Source organism: Fukomys damarensis, unplaced genomic scaffold, assembly GCF_012274545.1.
Source record: "Fukomys damarensis isolate Sample0158 unplaced genomic scaffold, DMR_v1.0_HiC HiC_scaffold_24, whole genome shotgun sequence".
In the NCBI taxonomy this organism is placed as follows: Eukaryota; Metazoa; Chordata; class Mammalia; order Rodentia; family Bathyergidae; genus Fukomys; species Fukomys damarensis.
Window position 1 is genome coordinate 2199537 of NW_022900936.1, and position 18049 is coordinate 2217585.

An 18049-nucleotide genomic window follows, 5' to 3' on the forward strand; every position below is an offset into this window, starting at 1 on the left:
GGTGATGATGGTGATGGTGGTGGTGGTGATGGTGGTGGTGATGGTGATGGTGGTGATGGTGGTGAGGGTGATGGTGGTGATGGTGATGGTGGTAATGGTGGTGGTGGTAGTGGTGATGGTCGTGATGGTGGTGGTGGTGATGGTGGTGATGATGGTGATGGTGGTGGTGGTGATGGTGGTGATGGTGACAGGCACATGGTAAGGACCTTGACAATCCAGTGGATAGTTAAAGCTGCTTCCGTCTTTTGTGCTGGGTAAGCCAGACTATGGGACTCAGTCTGGACACATTGGCATCCATTTAAGCCTTGGCCTTGCTACCTCCCTTCATTTAAATGCGGCTTCACTAGAGGCCTCCCATGCCTCCACCTGCTGTGTGTATAGAATCCCGCTCCAAATCCTGGTGTTGATTGGTTTGTGTGTTTGTTGTAGGTTGGTGGATTTGTCCTTTGGTAGGTTGGTGAGTTCATTGGTGAGTTGATTGGTTAGTGGACTAGTGGTTTATTCGTGGGTTTGTCTTTTGGGTTTGTTGTTTGGTTTTTTGGAGTGTTGATGAGTTTGTCCATTATGTAGTTGGCAGGTCCTTTGGTGGGTTGTGTTAATGTTTATCTGCTCCCTCTGTGGAAATGTGAGCTCCACAAGAGCAAGGACAGAATTCTTCAGGAGGCTTGGCAGACACCAGTAGATGTGTGCAGTTCTGGCCCCAGCCTGAAGGGACTGCAGGAGGCTGGGTGTGTGGTCTCTGCCTGCTTTTCCTGATGTCGCACCTGAGCCTTCCAGCTGGAGAGGACGTGCTGGACTCTGTACCCTGCCTGGCCACCTTCTCTCACTGGTTGCTGCCAAGAATGCCTTGATCAGTGACCCTCTCTGGTGTCATTTGACTTTATCTATTTATTTATTTTTCATGTTTTGGTTTTTTGGAGACAGGGTCTCCCTATGTAGTTGAGACTGACCTGGAACTCACTATGTAGCCCAGGCTGGTCTTGAACTCCCAGTAATCCTCCTGCCTTAGCCTCCCAAGTGCTGGGATTACAGGTGTGTGCCGCCATGGCCAGCTTTCATTTGACTTTAAACAGTGGTCATGCCAGGGCCCAGATGCTGGGGAGCAGTGCCCAGTGTTAGGATGCCCCACACAGAGCTCTGGAACTGGCATTCTGGTTGAGGAGGTGCAGTCAGTGGGAAGTTCTTTTTTCTTTCTTTCTTTCTTTCTTTCTTTCTTTCTTTCTTTCTTTCTTTCTTTCTTTCTTTCTTTCTTTCTTTCTTTCTTTTTTCTCTTTCTTTCTTTCTTTCTTTCTTTCTTTCTTTCTTTCTTTCTTTCTTTCTTTCTTTCTTTCTTTCTTTCTTTTTTTTTTGTACAGGGATCGAACTCAGGTCCTTGCATTTGTGAGGCAGGTGGCAGAACACTAAGCTAAATCCCTGGCCCTTTTAATTTTTTTGGTACCGGGGATCCAACTGGGATCCTTGCCCTTGCGAGGCAGGTGGCTGAACCACTGAGCTAAATCCCCAGCCCCAGTCAATGGGAACTTTGGAGAAGCAGAATACTGAGGGCCCCTAGAGGCCCAGCACGCTGCCTGCATCCTCCTCCTTAGTCCTCTGGTAGCAGAGAGTGTCATTTACTCCATCTCACCATGGAGAAAAGAGGCTCTGGGACATGAGAGTCCGGCCTGACACATGGTGCAGCCTGGATCTGAATGTCGGCCCCAGCTTGGCCCTGAGTGAGTTTCCACAGACACACTGATGACTGCTTGTCCCTCTTGCTTCCCAAGACCATCGCTCTAGAATGTGTTGCACTGGAATGGAATCACTGTGACATTTTAAAAGCTCCTGTTTATGTGTCTAGGAATCTTTAACCACAAGTGGCGTGCTGTGGTTGATAAAATCGAGCAAATCACAGCACGGTGGAGGATGATGAAATAACTTGTGGCTCTTACGAAGGGCCCAGCCCTGGCCACCTCTTCCGGGTGGGTCCAGTGAGGGGTCCAAAGTCCAGGGAGGTGCCCTGGCACATGGCGTGCCAGGCCTCACAGCATGGTGGCCGGGCCAAGCTCCCCAGGCTGCCCAGTGCTTGTCCTGCAGACCTGGGTGGCTCTCGCATCTCAGCGATTGAGTCCCAGGGGCCCATGGTGGCTCCAGTAATCACCTGGGATAGTCGCGAAGCTGCTCAGGGAGACAAGGCAGGGGCCGGAGTGGCTTTTGTGGGACTGAGCAATAGATTGTGTGGGCAAAAGTAAACCCTTAGGCCCTCAACACGGCCACGCCGCTCCTCCTCCAGTTGACTGTTTTCAAGCAAGTTACATCCCCAGGACAATGGTTATTAAAGCTGTTGCTTTCTTTATTACAAATGAACATGACTTGCAGTTGGCACCCAAGGCAAAAAGGGAAGTAAGGGAACCCTGGGCAAAATCAGACCAGCTTTGGACGGGTGTTGCCTATTCATTTACATCACAAAAGGCTAAGGTTGGCTGAAGCTCAAGTTTTTTTTTTAATTAAAAAATTTTTGTTGGTGGTGTTTGAGACAGGGTCTTAGTATGTGACCCAGGCTGGCCTTGAACTTGTGGAGATGCTTCTGCCTCCACCTTCTGAGTGCTGGGGTTATAGGAAGGCACCTCCACAACTGGCCTAGACATTTACATGCTTTGGCAAAGTAAGACAAAACACAAATTCTTACCCAAGACCAGCACCCTGCCCCAAACCAACCCAGCTGTTCGGAAGCTGTTTTGTCCCCTGTGATTTGAGGGTCAGAGCATGTGGTGGGCCAGCTCAGGACTCTCCCAGACACCCTCTGGCGGGCTGTCCCCTGGGAGCCTGGACTGTCACCTGCCCTGTGAGCTTGGGCTGTCCCTCTGCTGCGACATCTTCCCTTCTGGGGACACCAGGGGGATTTGTTCTGTAGCACATTACACCGTCTTCTGGGTTAAGAGACCATGACTGCTGTGCAGCTGACATGGGGCTTGGGCTGCTGGGTCTGGTGGGTCCGTCTGCAAGCAGGCGCCGTGTCCCTGACAGTCCCAGGGCCCTAGCCTGCTGCCTCTGGCTTAGCTGTGTGCTCTTCCAGGGTGGACAGCATGGTGGACCTGTTGGACATGGACCGTCTGAAGAGATCAGGCCCCACAGAGCAGAGGCTGGCTTCCCTGGAAGAGCAGGTGGGCTGGGCTGGGCCTGCAGGACTCTGGGCCCCTGGGAAGAGGGAGAGCAGGAGGCTGGGAAGTTGGGAGGAGGCTTTTCCTCTGTCTGTAGGAGACCCCTGCTGCTGTCCTATCGGGAAGACCTCAGACCAGCTCCTCACTGCTCTGGAGGCTGCTGTGACCATCAGAGGAGGGAGGAGGAGCCTCCTGGCTGAGCAAAGATTGGTCTGAGGTTCCCTGAGGAGGGGAGGGCAGAGGAGGCAGCCTTAGCCCGGAGCAGGTGCACGGGTGTAGGGCTCAGGATCACGACCTTGAGGCTTGTGTTCTGGAGCTGCCCGGCAGATCAGGCAGCATGGAGATGGGGCCAAGAGGAGCTGGGTGTCCTGGGGTGCTGAAGCCCGCTGCTGGTGCAGGTGTCTCGGGCTCCCATGACAACAGGAATAACTCTCACAGCTGGGGAGGCTGAAGTCCAAAGTCAAGCTCTGCCCATCTGCAGGCTCTGGGGAGGCTCCTCTGCCTTTCCCTGCACCCTGGGGACCCAGGCTGGCTGGGGGCTGATCACAGTCACTGGTGATAGGACCCACTCTGACCCATGGGACCTCATTTTAACTGATTGCATCCAGAGAGGACTTATTCCTAAGCAAGTAGGGCCATATTCTGAGGTTCCAGAGGACAGGCGTTTTGGGAACACTGGTGTTTATTCTGCCTGCTCTAGGACTGTGGCCTGGAAGAGCCAGTGTCTGGGAGTGGACGTGGGGTACCAGAGGGGCGCTGGAGGCTGAGGAGCAGTGCTGGGGGGGAGCCAGGTGGCAGTCAGCTGGAGGGCAGCGTCGGGATGCCCTGGGTGGTGGGGATGGGGGATCAGGGAGCTGTGGGTGGCATGGGACTGGCTGCATTGTGGAGGGCAGCTCTCAGTTCTGTCTGGGGTCAGGGAGCTCAGCAGGTTGGCCCCACAGGCCTGGCAGCTTGGGGCTCTGGGTGGACACAGCAGAGCCTGCACTCTTTCTTGTCTGCCCAGGAGGGATTTGGTCCCCTTGTCCACTAGGCCCCTCGACGTCGAGCACCCTTTGGCCTTGCCCGCCCCTGGTCGGTGTCCACTGACCAGACGTTGGACCGGTGCTGCCCACAGTGGCCAGGGCCTCGGGTAGACCTGCTCCAAGCTACTCCTGCAGTGTGCCTTCCAGCCTGGCCTGTGCTGGCCAGGTGTCCACTGTCAGCTAGTCCTGCCCACTGTGCCCAGGCCTCACCAGCTTCGTCTCCTGGGCTCTCCTGTGGGTCTGGGCCTTGTGACGCTGAGACGGGTGCCGTGGCATGAGCTGTCTTCCTGCGCCGTGTCAGTCCCAGACAGCTCAAGCTAGGGTCTCGGGAAGCTGGGTAGGGAGGGGCACTGAGGACGCCTCTTCCTTCATGGTGCCCCGTGGGGACTTGGGTCGCCCTTGCGTGTCCATTGTGATCATGGGCCGGCGGCACTGATGGGCACTGCTGGGGTCAGTGGCCAGCGCCTGGGACATCAGGGGGCCTTAAGCCCTCTGTAACATCCTGATGTTTGGGCAGCTGCCTGAGGAGCTGGGAGCTGGGGCGGTGGTGGCTTTGTCTCTGCAATGGCCCGGAGTGCTGAAGTCGGAGTGTGGAGTCCATGGGGAGATGGGAGTGATGCCCTGAGCCTTACTGGCAGGGCAGGCAGGGGCGCTGGGGGATGTGCTGTGCAGTGCCAACACACTTATCTTGGGACGTGCCTTCCAGGTGGCCCAGATGGCCAGGTCTTTGCACTGGATCGTGAGGACCCTGAAGGACAGTGGCTTTGGCTCTACAGCGGGCGTGGCTGCCCTGGGTGAGTGGGGCGCCAGTCCCCACAGACCTGTGTGGCGGGCTAGGGGAGAGGCAGCTGCAGACCCTGGTGGAAGTCTGGAGGGAGCCCTTTCTGCCCACACGGCACCTGGCCTCACCTGCTCTGCTTGACCAGGCCATTGCACGCCCCAGGGCAGCCTGGCCCTCCATCCTGGACCTCCTCTACCACTCACTGTGAAAGCGGGGTGGGGTGGGCCACTTCGGGGGTCTGAGACCATCATGTGACCCAGTGCCAGAAGGCACCAGTGAGGGAGTGGACGTGAGTAGCTTTCCTCCGACGTGGCTATCCCCAAAAGTAAATTCACCCACTAACGGGACAGCCCTTTGTCATGGCCTGTGTGCTCAGCCAGTTCCTGAGGTCCCACGGAGGCACTGTCTCTCCTGTCATGGGCCCCAGGGAGGTTTGGATGTCTGGGATGTGTGGATGGAGCACCCAAGCTCGGGCTCAGCGAGGTGTCACGGCCCGTGTGGCCGTTCACAGCACCCCCAAAGGCCCTCGATGAGCCGGATGCCGAGCTGGCTGGCAGGAGGAAGGAGGAGGAGCCAGGGGATGGCTTCCATGTGAACGCCCGGCACCTCCTTTACCCCAGCTCCCCTGTCACCCGCTTCCCCGTGCCCAACGAGAAGGTGCCGTGGGAGGTGAGTGCCCACTCTGCTTGTGCCCAAGCTCTAGGGACGGGAGGGAGGCCCCGTCCTCAGCTCCTGGGTGGCCCCCATGGCTCTTGCCCATGGCACCTCACGGTCCTGAGTGCCTGGCTGACCTTCTTTGACTGATGGGGAAATTGAGGCCCATCGCTCAAGGAAGAGAGGGGGCCTTGTGGGCGCAGAGCTCACAGCCCAACGCTGCCTCTTTGGCTCGTATTTGCCCAGCAGTCCTGGCCCTGCCACTGTCTGCCAACCCCTGTCCCTGACCCCACTGTCCCCTGGAAGCAGCAGCTGCCCCCTCGGCCAGTGCCAGGCGTGGAGGATGAGAGCCCCTTCACAGGTGCACCCCGGCTCAGGCTGCCCTGCGCCCTTGGGTGCTTTGAGTCCTAGTGGTGGTGGCCTTGGCTATGAGCGCACTCAACCCCTTGGGGTGCTGGCCCTGCTCTGCCTTGGGGATGACCTGAGGACGCCTACCCTGTGATGCAGACAGAGTTTCTGATCTACGAGCCTCCTTTCTACACGGCTGAGAGAAAGGACACATCCCTCACGGACCCCATGGGAGAGTGAGTATCCCTGGGACCCGGGTCCCTCTCCGAGGGACCCCAAGAACCCTCCACCCCAGACAGTCTCTCCCCTGAGGCCTGGGGGGCGCAGCTGCCTGTCTTGGGCACGCCCTTCCTGTGCCCTGTCACCACCTGTGGCTAGAGGCCCCTCTGTGAGCCAAGTCCTGGGGACACCCGCGTCCTCTTGCGCCCCACCTCCTCTCATGAGGATGTGTCCCCCTGCTGTGCTCCCAGTGTCCCTGAGCCTCTGGCTAACATCCGGTACAACGCCCTAGACGGACCCACGGACCGCCGCAGCTTCCACGGGGCCTACGTGGTCCAGGACGGGCTCCCCCTGTGAGTGCCGGGCCTGAGGGGTTGTCTCTGGGGCTGGTACCCTTCCCTTCCTTGGCACATTGGGTCATTTTCTGTGAAAACAAACCAACCACAAGCATCACCTCCAGGTGCTTCTGAGCGCCTGGCCTAGAGCTGCCCTTGGTGCTGTCACCAGCACTCAGCAGGGAGGCCCTGAATCTGCCCCAACTCAGAGGAGCCCCGGGGACTTGGATTTGTGGGTGGCAGAGTGGGCACACGGGTGTGAGAGGGTGGCATGGATGGTGACCTTGCCTGGTGACTGAGAGGGGGGCTTCGGCTCACAGTCCAGGAGGCGGAAGCCAGCGTGTGATGTCAGGTGTCCGTGTGCCAGCTGGGGCCCCAGAGAAGGGTCTCTGCTGTGGCAGGGCCATCAGGGGTGAGGCTGCTGGATGTGGGTGTCAGGGGGACGTCATGGAGAAGGGGAGCTGGCTCTTTGGAGAACATTCTGGAACGGAGTGGATTACTTCGGGAGACAGGAGGGGCCGGGACAGACCCCGTGCCCAGGTGCCCTGCTCTGGAGGTGGGCATGAAGAGCAGGGCATGGTGGTGCTGCTGACAGTGTGTCTGGGGTGGCGGGAAGTGCAGGCAGGAGGGAGCAGGGACGTCCTGCCGATGGGACAGGGGGAGTGGTTGGCCCTGTGGAAATGGGCTACAGCGAGAGGATGAGAGTTTGCGCATCATAACACAGTGATGTCGTTCACTTGCAAGTCATGCTTTCACTCCACCTCCCTACATCTATTTTCTGTGAAATCACTGTCCTTGGGAGACATGTTGCTAATAACACAGTGTTTATCTTGGCCTGTGTTTCCGACCCAAGGTGGAGAGCCTGTGTGAGAGCCTGTGTCTGCTGACGCCTTCCTGCTGGTGGTGTCACATGGCAGGGGAGGGCAGGGGGCTCTGGCTGGGCTGGCTGACACCGCCCCTCACACTCACCCACCAGTCAGTCACACTGTGCACTGTCGCTCTTAGAGGTTGGGTCCTGACTCTGAATATCTCAGAATGTGATCAGATCTTGATGTGAGTCTGGGAGGGGCCACACGATATTCAAACCACAATCACCACTACAGTATACTCTTCTGTGTCTTGTAGTATATTTTAGAATTAGGTTTTTCACTTAGGGTTTCAACACAGCTGGAGGTTGAGGTGTGAGGAGGGAGACTATGAGTTAGCTTCCTGCTGCTGGACCCAGTACTGGGATAATGGGCTCATAAAGAGGGAAGGTTGACTTTGGCTCCCAGTGGGAAGCGATTCCATCCATGGTATTCAGTCCTGCTGCTTTGGCCCCCGGGGAGCAGTGGCTATGACAGGGTGTGTGTGGTGAAGAGGAAAGACTTGGGCTCCTGCAGGGCTCCCAGGGACCTCAAGACCTTCCCTGGGCCCCACCGCCCAGGCTCCACCATGCCTGGCTGCTGGAGAGGTAGAGTGGGTCTCTCTACGGCCCCTGCCCCTGGCCCAGGGGAAGCATGTGGAAGGCAAGGACAGTGGCTGGGAGGCAAAGGCCAGCATGCTGGGTGGCTGCTGTGCTGGAGACAGAGAAGGCCACAGACAAGGCAGGGAGGCCTTCAGCGGAAGGGAGAGTGGGAACAGACCTGAAATTGTGGGGGACAGTCAGGCTGGCACCCTCTCCTGGGGTGACCAGAGAGATGACTGCTGTGCCAGGTCTGCGGGGCCCAGTGCCCCAGTCACGGGGAGACAGAGGGAAAGCGGGTATCTGGGGTGTCCGAGAGATAGGCCTGGAGGGTGCAGGAGGCTGAGGGACAGGCCGCTGAGGACCGAGCACTGGGCCCCTTCCCCATGCCAGCCCGTGAGCCACTAAGGGTCCCCACTCTGTAAGGGAGGGGTGGCCACAGCAAGGCCAGACTGCTTCCAGGGAGACCCTTCCCCGTGCTGCGTGCCCCCACTAGCCAGGAGCCCTGCCCTGGTCTTAGCCTCCCCAAAAGATGAGCCCGCCCCCCTGGGTGGCCCAGGACTGGGTGGGAGCCCAGAGTCCCCCGGCACCAGGGGGCAGCTGAGCTGAGTCCTCTCTGCCCCAGGAACCCCATGGGCCGCACAGGGCTGCGTGGACGTGGGAGCCTCAGTTGCTTTGGCCCCAACCACATGCTGCACCCCGTGGTCACTCGGTGAGTACCTTGGGGACACAGTCACCCACGTGTCCATGAGAGGTGCTTTCAAGGGACCCCCATGTGCTCTGAGAGCCAGAGGACTGCTGTGCTGTCGGGGGCAGGTGAGGGGCCTCTGTGGTTCACTGCGGACACCCTGAAACCCGGCAGGGATGAGCCCGTGGGCTGGAGCCCGCTCTTGTTTCCTGGGACCCCGAGAGTCCCACTGGGAGGCGGGCTTGCATCCAAGGGGAAATAGTAAGGCAGTGAAAGTGTAACTCTAGGTCTGCCGACCTTTCTGTCAGGGACTTGTCCTGCTAGGAGACAGGTGTGCACGTGCGTACACACTGCATGTCCACAGCTGCATGCACACACCGCTGCACACCTGCGGACACACGCATGCGTCCCCACGGCCCGCCCTGTGCAGCTCTCACAGCCGCTGGGTGCTCGGAACCGGAGTCCTGCCCACCGTCAGGACCAGCGGCAGCCTGGCTTTGTCCCGGTGGAATCACAGGGCCCAGTGCAGCTGCACTCAGCTCAGCGCCCTGTGGGGCTCATGCCAGCATCTCCCGAGGCCTGGGGCTGGAAAGCGGGGCCCATTGTGTGCTTTTCTAGGCTTTTTATTTTACATCAGTACACACCTGCCGTATATAATGTCTGCATTCAGCTTAGGGAGTAAGACTTGTACTTAACACATTTTAATTCTTTTTGTTCGCCTTCTCACCCCCTCCTACCCCTCCCTCTGTCTCTAGATCCCCTTCCCATTTGTAAAAGTCCTACGACCCTGTTTCTACTGGTCTGTCTATCTTTTATTTTGATGAATGGGTAAAGAAATCGTGATATTTGTACCGGAGTTACTGCTCTGCCATAGAGAAGGACAAACTTGAGTCATTTGTAGGCAAGGGGATGCAGCTTCAGACCACAGTGTTAAGAAATAAATCAGACACCCTTGTTTTAAGGCTTTTGATTAAAGATCTCCCAAATGCTTGGGCCCTTTCTTCCCTCCCAGTGGTTTACCGAGGTGGGGAAGACCATGATTTTCACGGCAACTGTCTCTGGTCTTCTGTGGGCTGAGATCCTCAGGAGAGAAGGGGAGGGATGGTGGGCTGGCAGGGGCCCAATCCACCCCAGCCCCGGGCAGGGCAGGTGCAGGCGCAGGCTGCTGCTTGGGAAAGGGTGGGCTGGTGACCAGTGCACTTGCACAGGTGTGAGTGGCTCCCTTCACAGGTGGAGGAGGAATCAGGACGGTGCCATCTGCAGGAAAAGCATAAAGAAGATGCTGGAGGTGCTCGTGGTGAAGCGGCCCCTCTCGGAGCTCTGGGCCCTGCCAGGGGTAGGATGGGGCCAAAGCAGGGTTGAGCTGATTATGGTGGGGCGGTGGGCTTGGCTCCTCATGTGCCCTTCTACCCCTCCCTCAGCCTGCTGTCCCAAAGTCCTCGCCTCCCCTGGGGCTGGGCGGCAGTTGAGGCTGACACTGTGCTTTTCAGTCCCCCTCCTGCTTCTTTTTCTGCAGCTGAGGTTCAGGTTCTGTGGAATGCACAGGCACTAACTGAGAGCTCACTGCGTCCCAGGCAGGGCTCCCTAGGGGCCAAAGGCTCTGTGGAGCTCAGTGTGGGGGTGGTGGCTTCTCCCAGGCTCTCCACCACACATCTGCCCTTCCCACCCACACCTGGGGTGAGCTCTGCCATTATCCAGGGCAGGGGTGGGCATGGCCTGCCACAGGGTGGTGGCTGGCTGCAGGCACTAGAGCTGGAGACCTGGTGGGGAGACTCGGGGACAGATGCCCAGGACCTTCCTGCTCTGCCTCACTGCAAGGTCAGAGTGCATCCTCCTGAGACCCAGGACCGCCAGCCCTGGCCATGGCACCTGGCATCTTTTCCTGTGCCTGTTTCCCTGCCCTCTACCCCACTCTGCAAGAAGCCCTTGTCCTCCATCCCCAGCTCTGCCCTGTGGCCCAGCAGCTGCCTCTGCGGGAAGCACGTGTCACATGACCTGCCACCTGGGCGTTCAGGCCTGAGCGTGGATGCCAGGGCCAGAGAGATGCCCCAGTGGCCTCTCAGGCGAGAGGAGGGCCTGGGTCCAGAGAAAGGTGCAGGAGGCATAGGGCTGTCCTGGCTCCTCTGCTTGGGTGCTGACTGGGACAGGGCTATGGGCAGTGTCATGCCTGCCCCGAGTGGTCAGGGCCCGGCCTGCTGCCCACTCTGGGCTGGGGGCCAACAGGGATGGCCCTGGTTGCCTGAGAGCCGTGGGCACCTTACTGAGCAGCCTTTACCTCTCTGCGCAGGGCTCCAGGGAGCCAGGGGAGACACTGCCAAGGAAGCTGAAGCAGATCCTACTGCGGGAGGCCTGGCTGGAGGTGGAGGGCCTACTGCAGCGGGGCTCCGAGGTGGGCAAGACGCATGGGGAGGCGGGGCCAAGTGACTGGGTGGGACCCAGAGGTGGGCGGGGCTCGGAGCCACGTCTGGTCCTGAGGGCTGGAGGAGGAGCCCAGGATGCAGCGGACCTTTCAGTCCTACTGATGGCAGCCCTGTGAACCCGGGTCCCAGCCAGGTCTCCAAATCCCTTCTTAATTTTTTTTCTGAACGGGGGATCGAACTCAGTACCTTGCACTTTCGAGGCAGATAGAGGAACCACTGAGCTAAACCCCCAGCCCTCCTAATCCTTTCTGCAGAAGCCGGAATCCTTTTTTGCCAGGCTGGGCATCCGCCATGATTGTGTAATCACGTGTGGTGCACATCTCCCGCAGCTGCCCTCCTCAAGTTGTTAACTCATGGTTTGGTTTCCAACTTCACCTCCTGCTGTGCCCGGCTCTGGGTGTCCCTTCTCGCCTGGCCTGTCCTCTGGTGGTGCCTCTATTGTCCAGTGTGGATGGTGCTGTCTCAGGTGACTGAGAAGTTTGACTCACCCACCCAGCAGTGTGGCTTCCCCTGTGCAGGCCATGGGCGAGCAAACACCATCTCCGTTTGCTCACGACTTAAAGGAATTCCATTTTTACTGAAGTGAGAGTCACGTGACATGAAGCTGACTTTGTGGGTGTAGGGGGCGGCCTGGGCTGGAGCCCAGAGCCTCTTCCTGCGTGTTGGCCAGCGCTAACCCCTGAGCAGCATCCCAGGCCAAGACTGGGCGCAAGTGCCTGTGTCCCTGGTGTTCGGCACTCGTAGTATTGCACAGTCTCCACCTAGTTCCAGGGCTTCCATCATCCTGGAGGAAACCCTGTTGCTGCTTTGGCAGGCAGCCGGTGGCCCTTGCATGGACGGCATTCTGTGTGGGTCCCACAATGGCGGTTTCCAAGGCCTCGGGGGCCTGGCAGGACAGCTGCCATGTTTGCAGCCAGTCGGGGAGGCCCTCTCCTGGGGCCCGGCCCACTGGTGGTGAGTGGGGGGCCCGGGCCCACTGCTGACCATCTCAGCCCTGCTGTGCCTCCAGGTATACAAAGGGTACATGGATGACCCTCGGAACACAGACAATGCCTGGATTGAAACGGTGGCCACCAGTGTCCACTTCCCAGACCAGAACGACGTGGAGCTGAAGAGGCTGAACTCTGTATGAGGCGGGACATCCGGGCAGGGATCCCAGGGGTTTCGGGGAGGGGCTTCTGGAGATGGGTCTGCCAGGCTCCCCGGTCCAGCCCAGGGCTGGAGATAGGGGTGCCATGGGGCTCAAGCCCAGTCTTTTTTGGAAGTTTTCTGGAAGGGAGAGGCCAGAGACTACACCAGGGGCGTGGAGTGAAGGTCTTGTGCAGTACCAAGATGGGGCCCCCCCGGCAGGGTCTTGAGAATCAGTCGGGGTGGCTGGCAGGGCTTTCCGACTTCTGCAACTACTCCATTATGGGGACACCTGTCCCCACATGTCCATCAGCTCCACATCTCCCTAACCAGAACCTGGTGGGCAGGTTTCCCATAGGGGAACCTCTGAGCTGGAGGCGTCTTGGCCTCCCTGTGGGGGTCTCGGGTCTCAAGGGGTTCACAGCAGGCATCCTGGTCTGTGTTGCAGTGAGCTGGCCATACTTGGGCTGGAGGCAGGTGCAGGGTCACCACGCCCCTGGAATCTGAGGTTTGGAGCTCTCGGGCTGGAGTGACGGCTGCCTCTGTCCTTGCAGCACCTGCATGCCTGCGACCCAGGTGTGTCCATCCGGTGGCAGGTGGTGGACAAGCGCATCCCACTGTATGTGAACCACAAGACCATCCTGCAGAAGACAGCCGCTCTGTTCGGGGCCCACTACTGACCGTGTCCTCTGCTGGACCCTGGGGACCCGGCTGCTGTTGGACCAGGGTGACACCTGCTGCCTGAGGCGTGTGCCACCCTGGACCTGTTGTGCTGTGGCTTGGGGACCTGCCACCCTATGAGGCCGCTGTGAGGGCTGGGGCTGCTGCCATCAGGAGGAGCTGGCGCCCACACAGCCTCACCCTCAGCTGCAGTCCTCCCTGCTCAGTCCTGTGGTCTCGCACAATGCATCCACACAGGAGTTGCCTGGAGAGCTGGGGCCCTGTGAAGTCCCCTGCCTGGGCCTGCCAGGACTGGGGTGGCTGCGCCTGACTTGCCCCTGAGGTGCTGGGACCTGACGTTGACCCTGGCCTGGCCTGCCCTGGCCTGGGCGGGGACACCTCGGGAGGCCTGGCTCACTGCCCAGCTGTCAGGCTGTAGAAGCACAGAGAGAGAGGCTGGCTCTGCAGGGAGGGGCAGGCAGTGGGGCGGGAGAAACAGCAGGGCCCCCTGGTCTGGACTTGGTGACTCACAGAAGCAGAAACCCTCAGGAGCCCGTCAGGGTGGGAGCGATGTAAAGCCAAGATGTTAGATCTCATTAACCTCAGGCCAGCCTGGAGGCCCTCCAGCACTGTTCATGATAAAGTTCTGCCTTTCAGCCATGGGTGACTTCCTGTGCTTCCTGGCTCCTCCCCTGGTGGCAGTGGCCCCAGCTGACAGGAGTGGCCTTCCTGGGTAGCAGGTCCCTGAGCCACGCAGCACCCCTGTTGATGTCTCCTAGGCGCAAACCTGGCTTTCTCCTGGGCCCCCAGCCTCCTTCTCCATTTCCCTAGGTCTGCTTCAGTGTCCCAGTGTCACCCATGCCTCCCAGGGACTGGCATCCACCTGCCCCACCTTCCACCCACCCACAGGGTGACGGTGCCCTGTTGGCAGGGACACTTCCTGGGGATTCTGGGCCTCTTTCACCATTCTCAGAGCACAGCCTGCCCAGCCATACTGTCTTCCCCTGGACCAGAGCTCCAGCCTCTGTCTGTGTCGCAGAGCCATAGCCTCCAAACCTTTCCCTTCACCACTTTTGGGAAAGGGGTCCCTTGGGAGCGTGACAAGGGATGTTAGGGAGGGGTGTGCTGACCCAGGGGAGTTGCTTTTGGTACAGAGGCCCGGGAGGGGACTGTCACTGGGCCTTCTGCTTTCTAGTGCAGGCTTCTGAGGTTGGGCAGAGCCCAAGATTCCAGGAAATTCAGGAATTCTGGGAGTGGTGGGGAGGCTCCCTTTGCCAAAGCCGAGGAGGCCAGATCTGTTCAGCGGCTGTGCATTCATTGCTGAGGCCCTGCCTTGGCCGCCTGGCAGGCTTCCTGGGCTCCCTGCCCACCTATTCTGTGTTGTGTGCCAGGGAAATGGCTGCCAGCCTGAGCATCCTTCTGAGCTCTGGGCAGGTGTGGGGCTGAGGCAGAGAGGCTGTGGGGAGGCTCCAGGAAGGAGAAGGACAGGGCAGCAGCAAAGACCCAGGCTATCTGCAGCTGGGAAGGGCCTGTCCACATCAGCTGTGTGGCCTTTCCAGGTATGGGAAGGGCAGCACTGGCCACGCCAGGGTGTTTGTTCACTCGACTGACTTCATCCTCTGTTCTGATCCCTGGAGAGATGCATTCAGCCCTGGCCTGGCCAGAGCATCCGATGTGAGAGCGATTACCCGGAAGCTGCATGCCATGCCCAGACCAGGCACCGGATGCCAGGCAGATTAGCAGGCGCTATTGCCAGCCAGAGTACACAGGCTGCCACAGCACCCGGCTGGCATTAGAGCCTGGGTTTGGAAGCACAGGCAGAGGTCAGAGTGCACAGAGGGGTCCTCGGGGTCCTCAGATATCTCCTTGGTGAGGGAGGCCATCCACACAGACTCAAGGGTCCCAGAGGGAGCGTGCTGACACCAAAGTGGTCTGGTCACACATGCAGGAGGATATGATGGGTCCTAGCTGTGCATGAAACCCCAGATCAGCTACAGAAACAACACAGCAGAGGGAGGAAACCAGGTCGTGAAAACTGTGTCCTCCAGCTTCGTGTCTCCAAGTGAAATACCAGAGGCGACTGACCTTATAAACAGAAAAGGTTAATGCAGCTCAGAGCTGACAGCAGCAGGGGCATGGAGAGGCAGCCCCTCAACTGCGTCACTCCACGGAGTGGACGGTGATGGCAGGGAGTGTGTGTGGGAATGGCTCCCCACATCTCCAGCTGGAAGGTGGGGGAGATGGGACCCCAGTTCCTAGCTTCCTTCCTCCAGGCCTCACCTCCTGAAGGCTCCACTCCTCCCCTCAATGTGGCAGGCTGGGTACTGAGCCTGGATTTCCTGGTAATACCCTTTGTTCCAGGGTTCCACTTCTCTCTGAGCTGTCACTTCTCCACTCTCTTCCAGTCCATAGCGGTGACTCAGACTTTGCCTTCTCCTGTGGTTTTCTCAATTCTGAACATACAACCTGTCACTCTGTACTCTGTCCTTCGATGTGGTTGCATGTGGTGCCTCCTCTCAGCTGTGATGAGGGGACCCATGGGCAGTGGTCACAGGAGCCAGCGAAGCCATCGCCGTGCCCCCGGAAAGGGTGGTGCTGTCCATCTGCCCTATCACTGTTAACCCTGTCCCTGTCACATGGTCAAGGCCTTTTCTCCACGGCAGAGTTAGTATCTTTTCCTTTGGAGTGAATACATTTATTGAGAGAGGTACTGTGATACTGAGGAAGTCCTGAAGGAAATTTAGTGTTATGGTTCATATTTAAATGTCTCCCCAAAGCCTCATGTGCTCAGAAGTGGGGACGTGGGGAGGTGACTGGGTCATGGGGTGTGATACTCATCAGAGGATGAGTCCATTGATGACTTTTATAGCTGAATGTGATGTTGGGAGGTGGAGACTGGGGCAAAGTGGCCTGGACGGGTGTGGATAGATGTCCCTCCTCCCTCGATGACGCTGCCTCCTGCCTGCCCTGCCATGGACTGTTTCTCTTCTGTGATGCCCCTCTGCTGTGCCACCCTGCCAGCCTATATGGACTGAAACCTCCGCATACTGTACATACTGAGTAATAATCCTCTCCTCCCTTAAGTTATTGGTGTTAGAATTTTGTCCCAGTGACCAGAAAAGTAACTAAGACACTAAGTAATAGAGCCACATGGGGCTGGGAGTGAAAGGTTCGTAAGTGATGGGCCTACACTACCCTCCTCAAGAGGGTCTGTACTAACATCGTTCCCAAGTGTCTGGAAATTTAAAATTACACTTCCAAACTCCTAAGTCACAAAAGGAATCCAAAGGGAAATTATAAAGTATTTCAAACTTGGTGATAACAAAAATACAAGACATCAAAATCCTGGGATGTAGTTGTAGTAGTCCCTGGAGGGAAGTTCACAGCGCTGATAGAGGCCAGTGACTTTGGTTTCCAGTTGGAGAGCCTGAAAAAGAAGACAAATTTAAACTGATGGAAATAAGTGAAAGAAAGAATAAAGATCAGAGAAGTTAATGAAAACAAAAAGTGAAACAAAGAAATCAATGAAGCCAAAAATTAATTCTTTGGCGAGATCAATACACTTGATAAACTTCTATCCTGATGATCAGTTTAAAAAGAGCCAAAAATTACCAATGGGAATGAGAGAGGTGACATCGCTCATTTTAATATTTTATAGGTATTGAAAGCACGATGAGGGCATATTAAGGGAAATTTTTTGCTGATGAATTCAACAACTTAGATGAAATGGACAATGACTAGGTGATACAAACTAGAAACATTCTATCAAGAAAACAGTATCCTCAGCAGCTGTGTGTGACTTAACCATATCCCAAAATATTGCCTCACATCCAACTGGCACTTACCCCAAGAAGACAGGGTTAAACTTAGTCTCCATGTTATTCACCATACTATCAGAATGCAGCAGACAATGTCAGTTGATGCAGAAAAAACAAAATCCACCATCTGTTTCTGGTTAAAAAAAAAAAACTTCAAAAACGAGAAAGGATGGTTTTTCCAACAGTCACAAACTGATTGTCCCTACACAGAAAATCACCTTGAATTACATCTCACAATACACCCAAATTAATTCAGAATGGAATGTGCAAATTCCTATAATGTTTTTATGATTTGGGGTCAGGCAAAGATTTCTTAAAAGTATGATTCATAAAAAATTTAAGATGCTAAATTGAACTTTCTCAAAAGTAAAACTTCTAATCTTTGGAAAATAAGAGAATAAAAGATAACCCACAAACTCAGAGAAAATATACACAAATCACATATCTAATAAAGGCATTGTATCCAGAGGGACAAAGAACTCTCTTAACAAGAGAAAAAACAAATGGGGCCTGGGATTTAGCTCAGTGGCACAGTGCCTGCCTCTCAAGCATAAGGTGCAGAGTTTGATCCCTGGTAAAAACAAAACAAAACAAAAAACAAGACAAAACAAAACAAACAAAAAAACAGACCCCTGCTAGCGCCATTAAAAGTGGTTTGAGCAGAACACTTTGCTAAGAAATTACCGCACATGGCTGGCAAATAAACAAATGAACCAGGCATGGTGGCACATGCCTGTCATCCCAACACTCAGGAGGCTGAGCCAGGAAGATGCTGTGAGTTCAAGACCAGCCTGGGTTACACAGTGAGTTTATAGCCAGCCTGGACCACACAGCAAGATCCTGTCTCAGAATCACAATTCAGAACCCACCACACCTACTAGAATGTTCGGAGTGGAAAAGACCGCCCATACCCGGTCGGCGAGGATGGTTTTTGGGGTCCGTGAGGCAGCGTCAAGAGTCAGAGGTCAGCAGTCGCATGGTTTCACACCCCACAAGGTGTTCACTCAAGAAAACACGTTGTCCAGGACGGGTCCGCGCACTTCAGCGCTCCTGAAGGGTCCCAAACCAGAGGAGCCAGTGTGGCTGGGGAGCAGAGGCCACTGGGCGCAGAGGGCAGGACCCAGTCTCAAAATAGCCACTCCAGGGAAGAGGCCGGAGAAGGGCGATTCCATTTACGTAAGTCACAGGAGTGCAAGCCCGCCCGCAGCACGGTGACGGAAAGCATGCCGATGTCTGCACGAAGCACATTAAATGTGCTGTTTACTGCGTATCCAAGACACCACGAGGTTGTTCACAGAACCCCCAGGGAGGCTGAGGTGCAGCCCCAAGGCCGGCCCGCACCTTCCCGCCCTCGTCAGGCCCTGCAGTGCGGGTGCAGGAGCAGCAGCCCGGGCC

General features: G+C 56.9%; 1 protein-coding gene, 1 long non-coding RNA gene and 2 other non-coding genes across 4 annotated transcripts in view; 3 read left to right on the forward strand and 1 right to left on the reverse strand.

Moving 5' to 3' along the window:
- Positions 1-13496, forward strand: part of Trpm2 (transient receptor potential cation channel subfamily M member 2) — a 49408-nt gene extending 35912 nt beyond the window's left edge. Inside the window, 10 exon segments of the mRNA XM_010636466.3 lie at positions 3053-3140; positions 4866-4953; positions 5452-5609; positions 6102-6178; positions 6413-6514; positions 8566-8652; positions 9859-9964; positions 10916-11017; positions 12058-12174; positions 12731-13496. Coding sequence (XP_010634768.1) covers positions 3053-3140; positions 4866-4953; positions 5452-5609; positions 6102-6178; positions 6413-6514; positions 8566-8652; positions 9859-9964; positions 10916-11017; positions 12058-12174; positions 12731-12856 — 1051 coding nt within the window. The 3' untranslated portion in view covers positions 12857-13496.
- LOC117283282 lies at positions 9918-9983 on the forward strand. Its single transcript, XR_004514272.1, has one exon. It is a non-coding gene; the product is annotated as a Z6 small nucleolar RNA (small nucleolar RNA).
- Positions 10887-10959, forward strand: LOC117283283. The gene has a single exon (XR_004514273.1). It is a non-coding gene; the product is annotated as a Z6 small nucleolar RNA (small nucleolar RNA).
- Positions 13497-16167: 2671 nt separating the features above from the next.
- On the reverse strand, positions 16168-18043 carry LOC104870727. The gene is made up of 3 exons (XR_782575.3): positions 17566-18043; positions 16682-16787; positions 16168-16263 (listed from the first exon to the last, which is right to left on the reverse strand). It is a non-coding gene; the product is annotated as an uncharacterized LOC104870727 (long non-coding RNA).
- Positions 18044-18049: the final 6 nt, after the last annotated feature.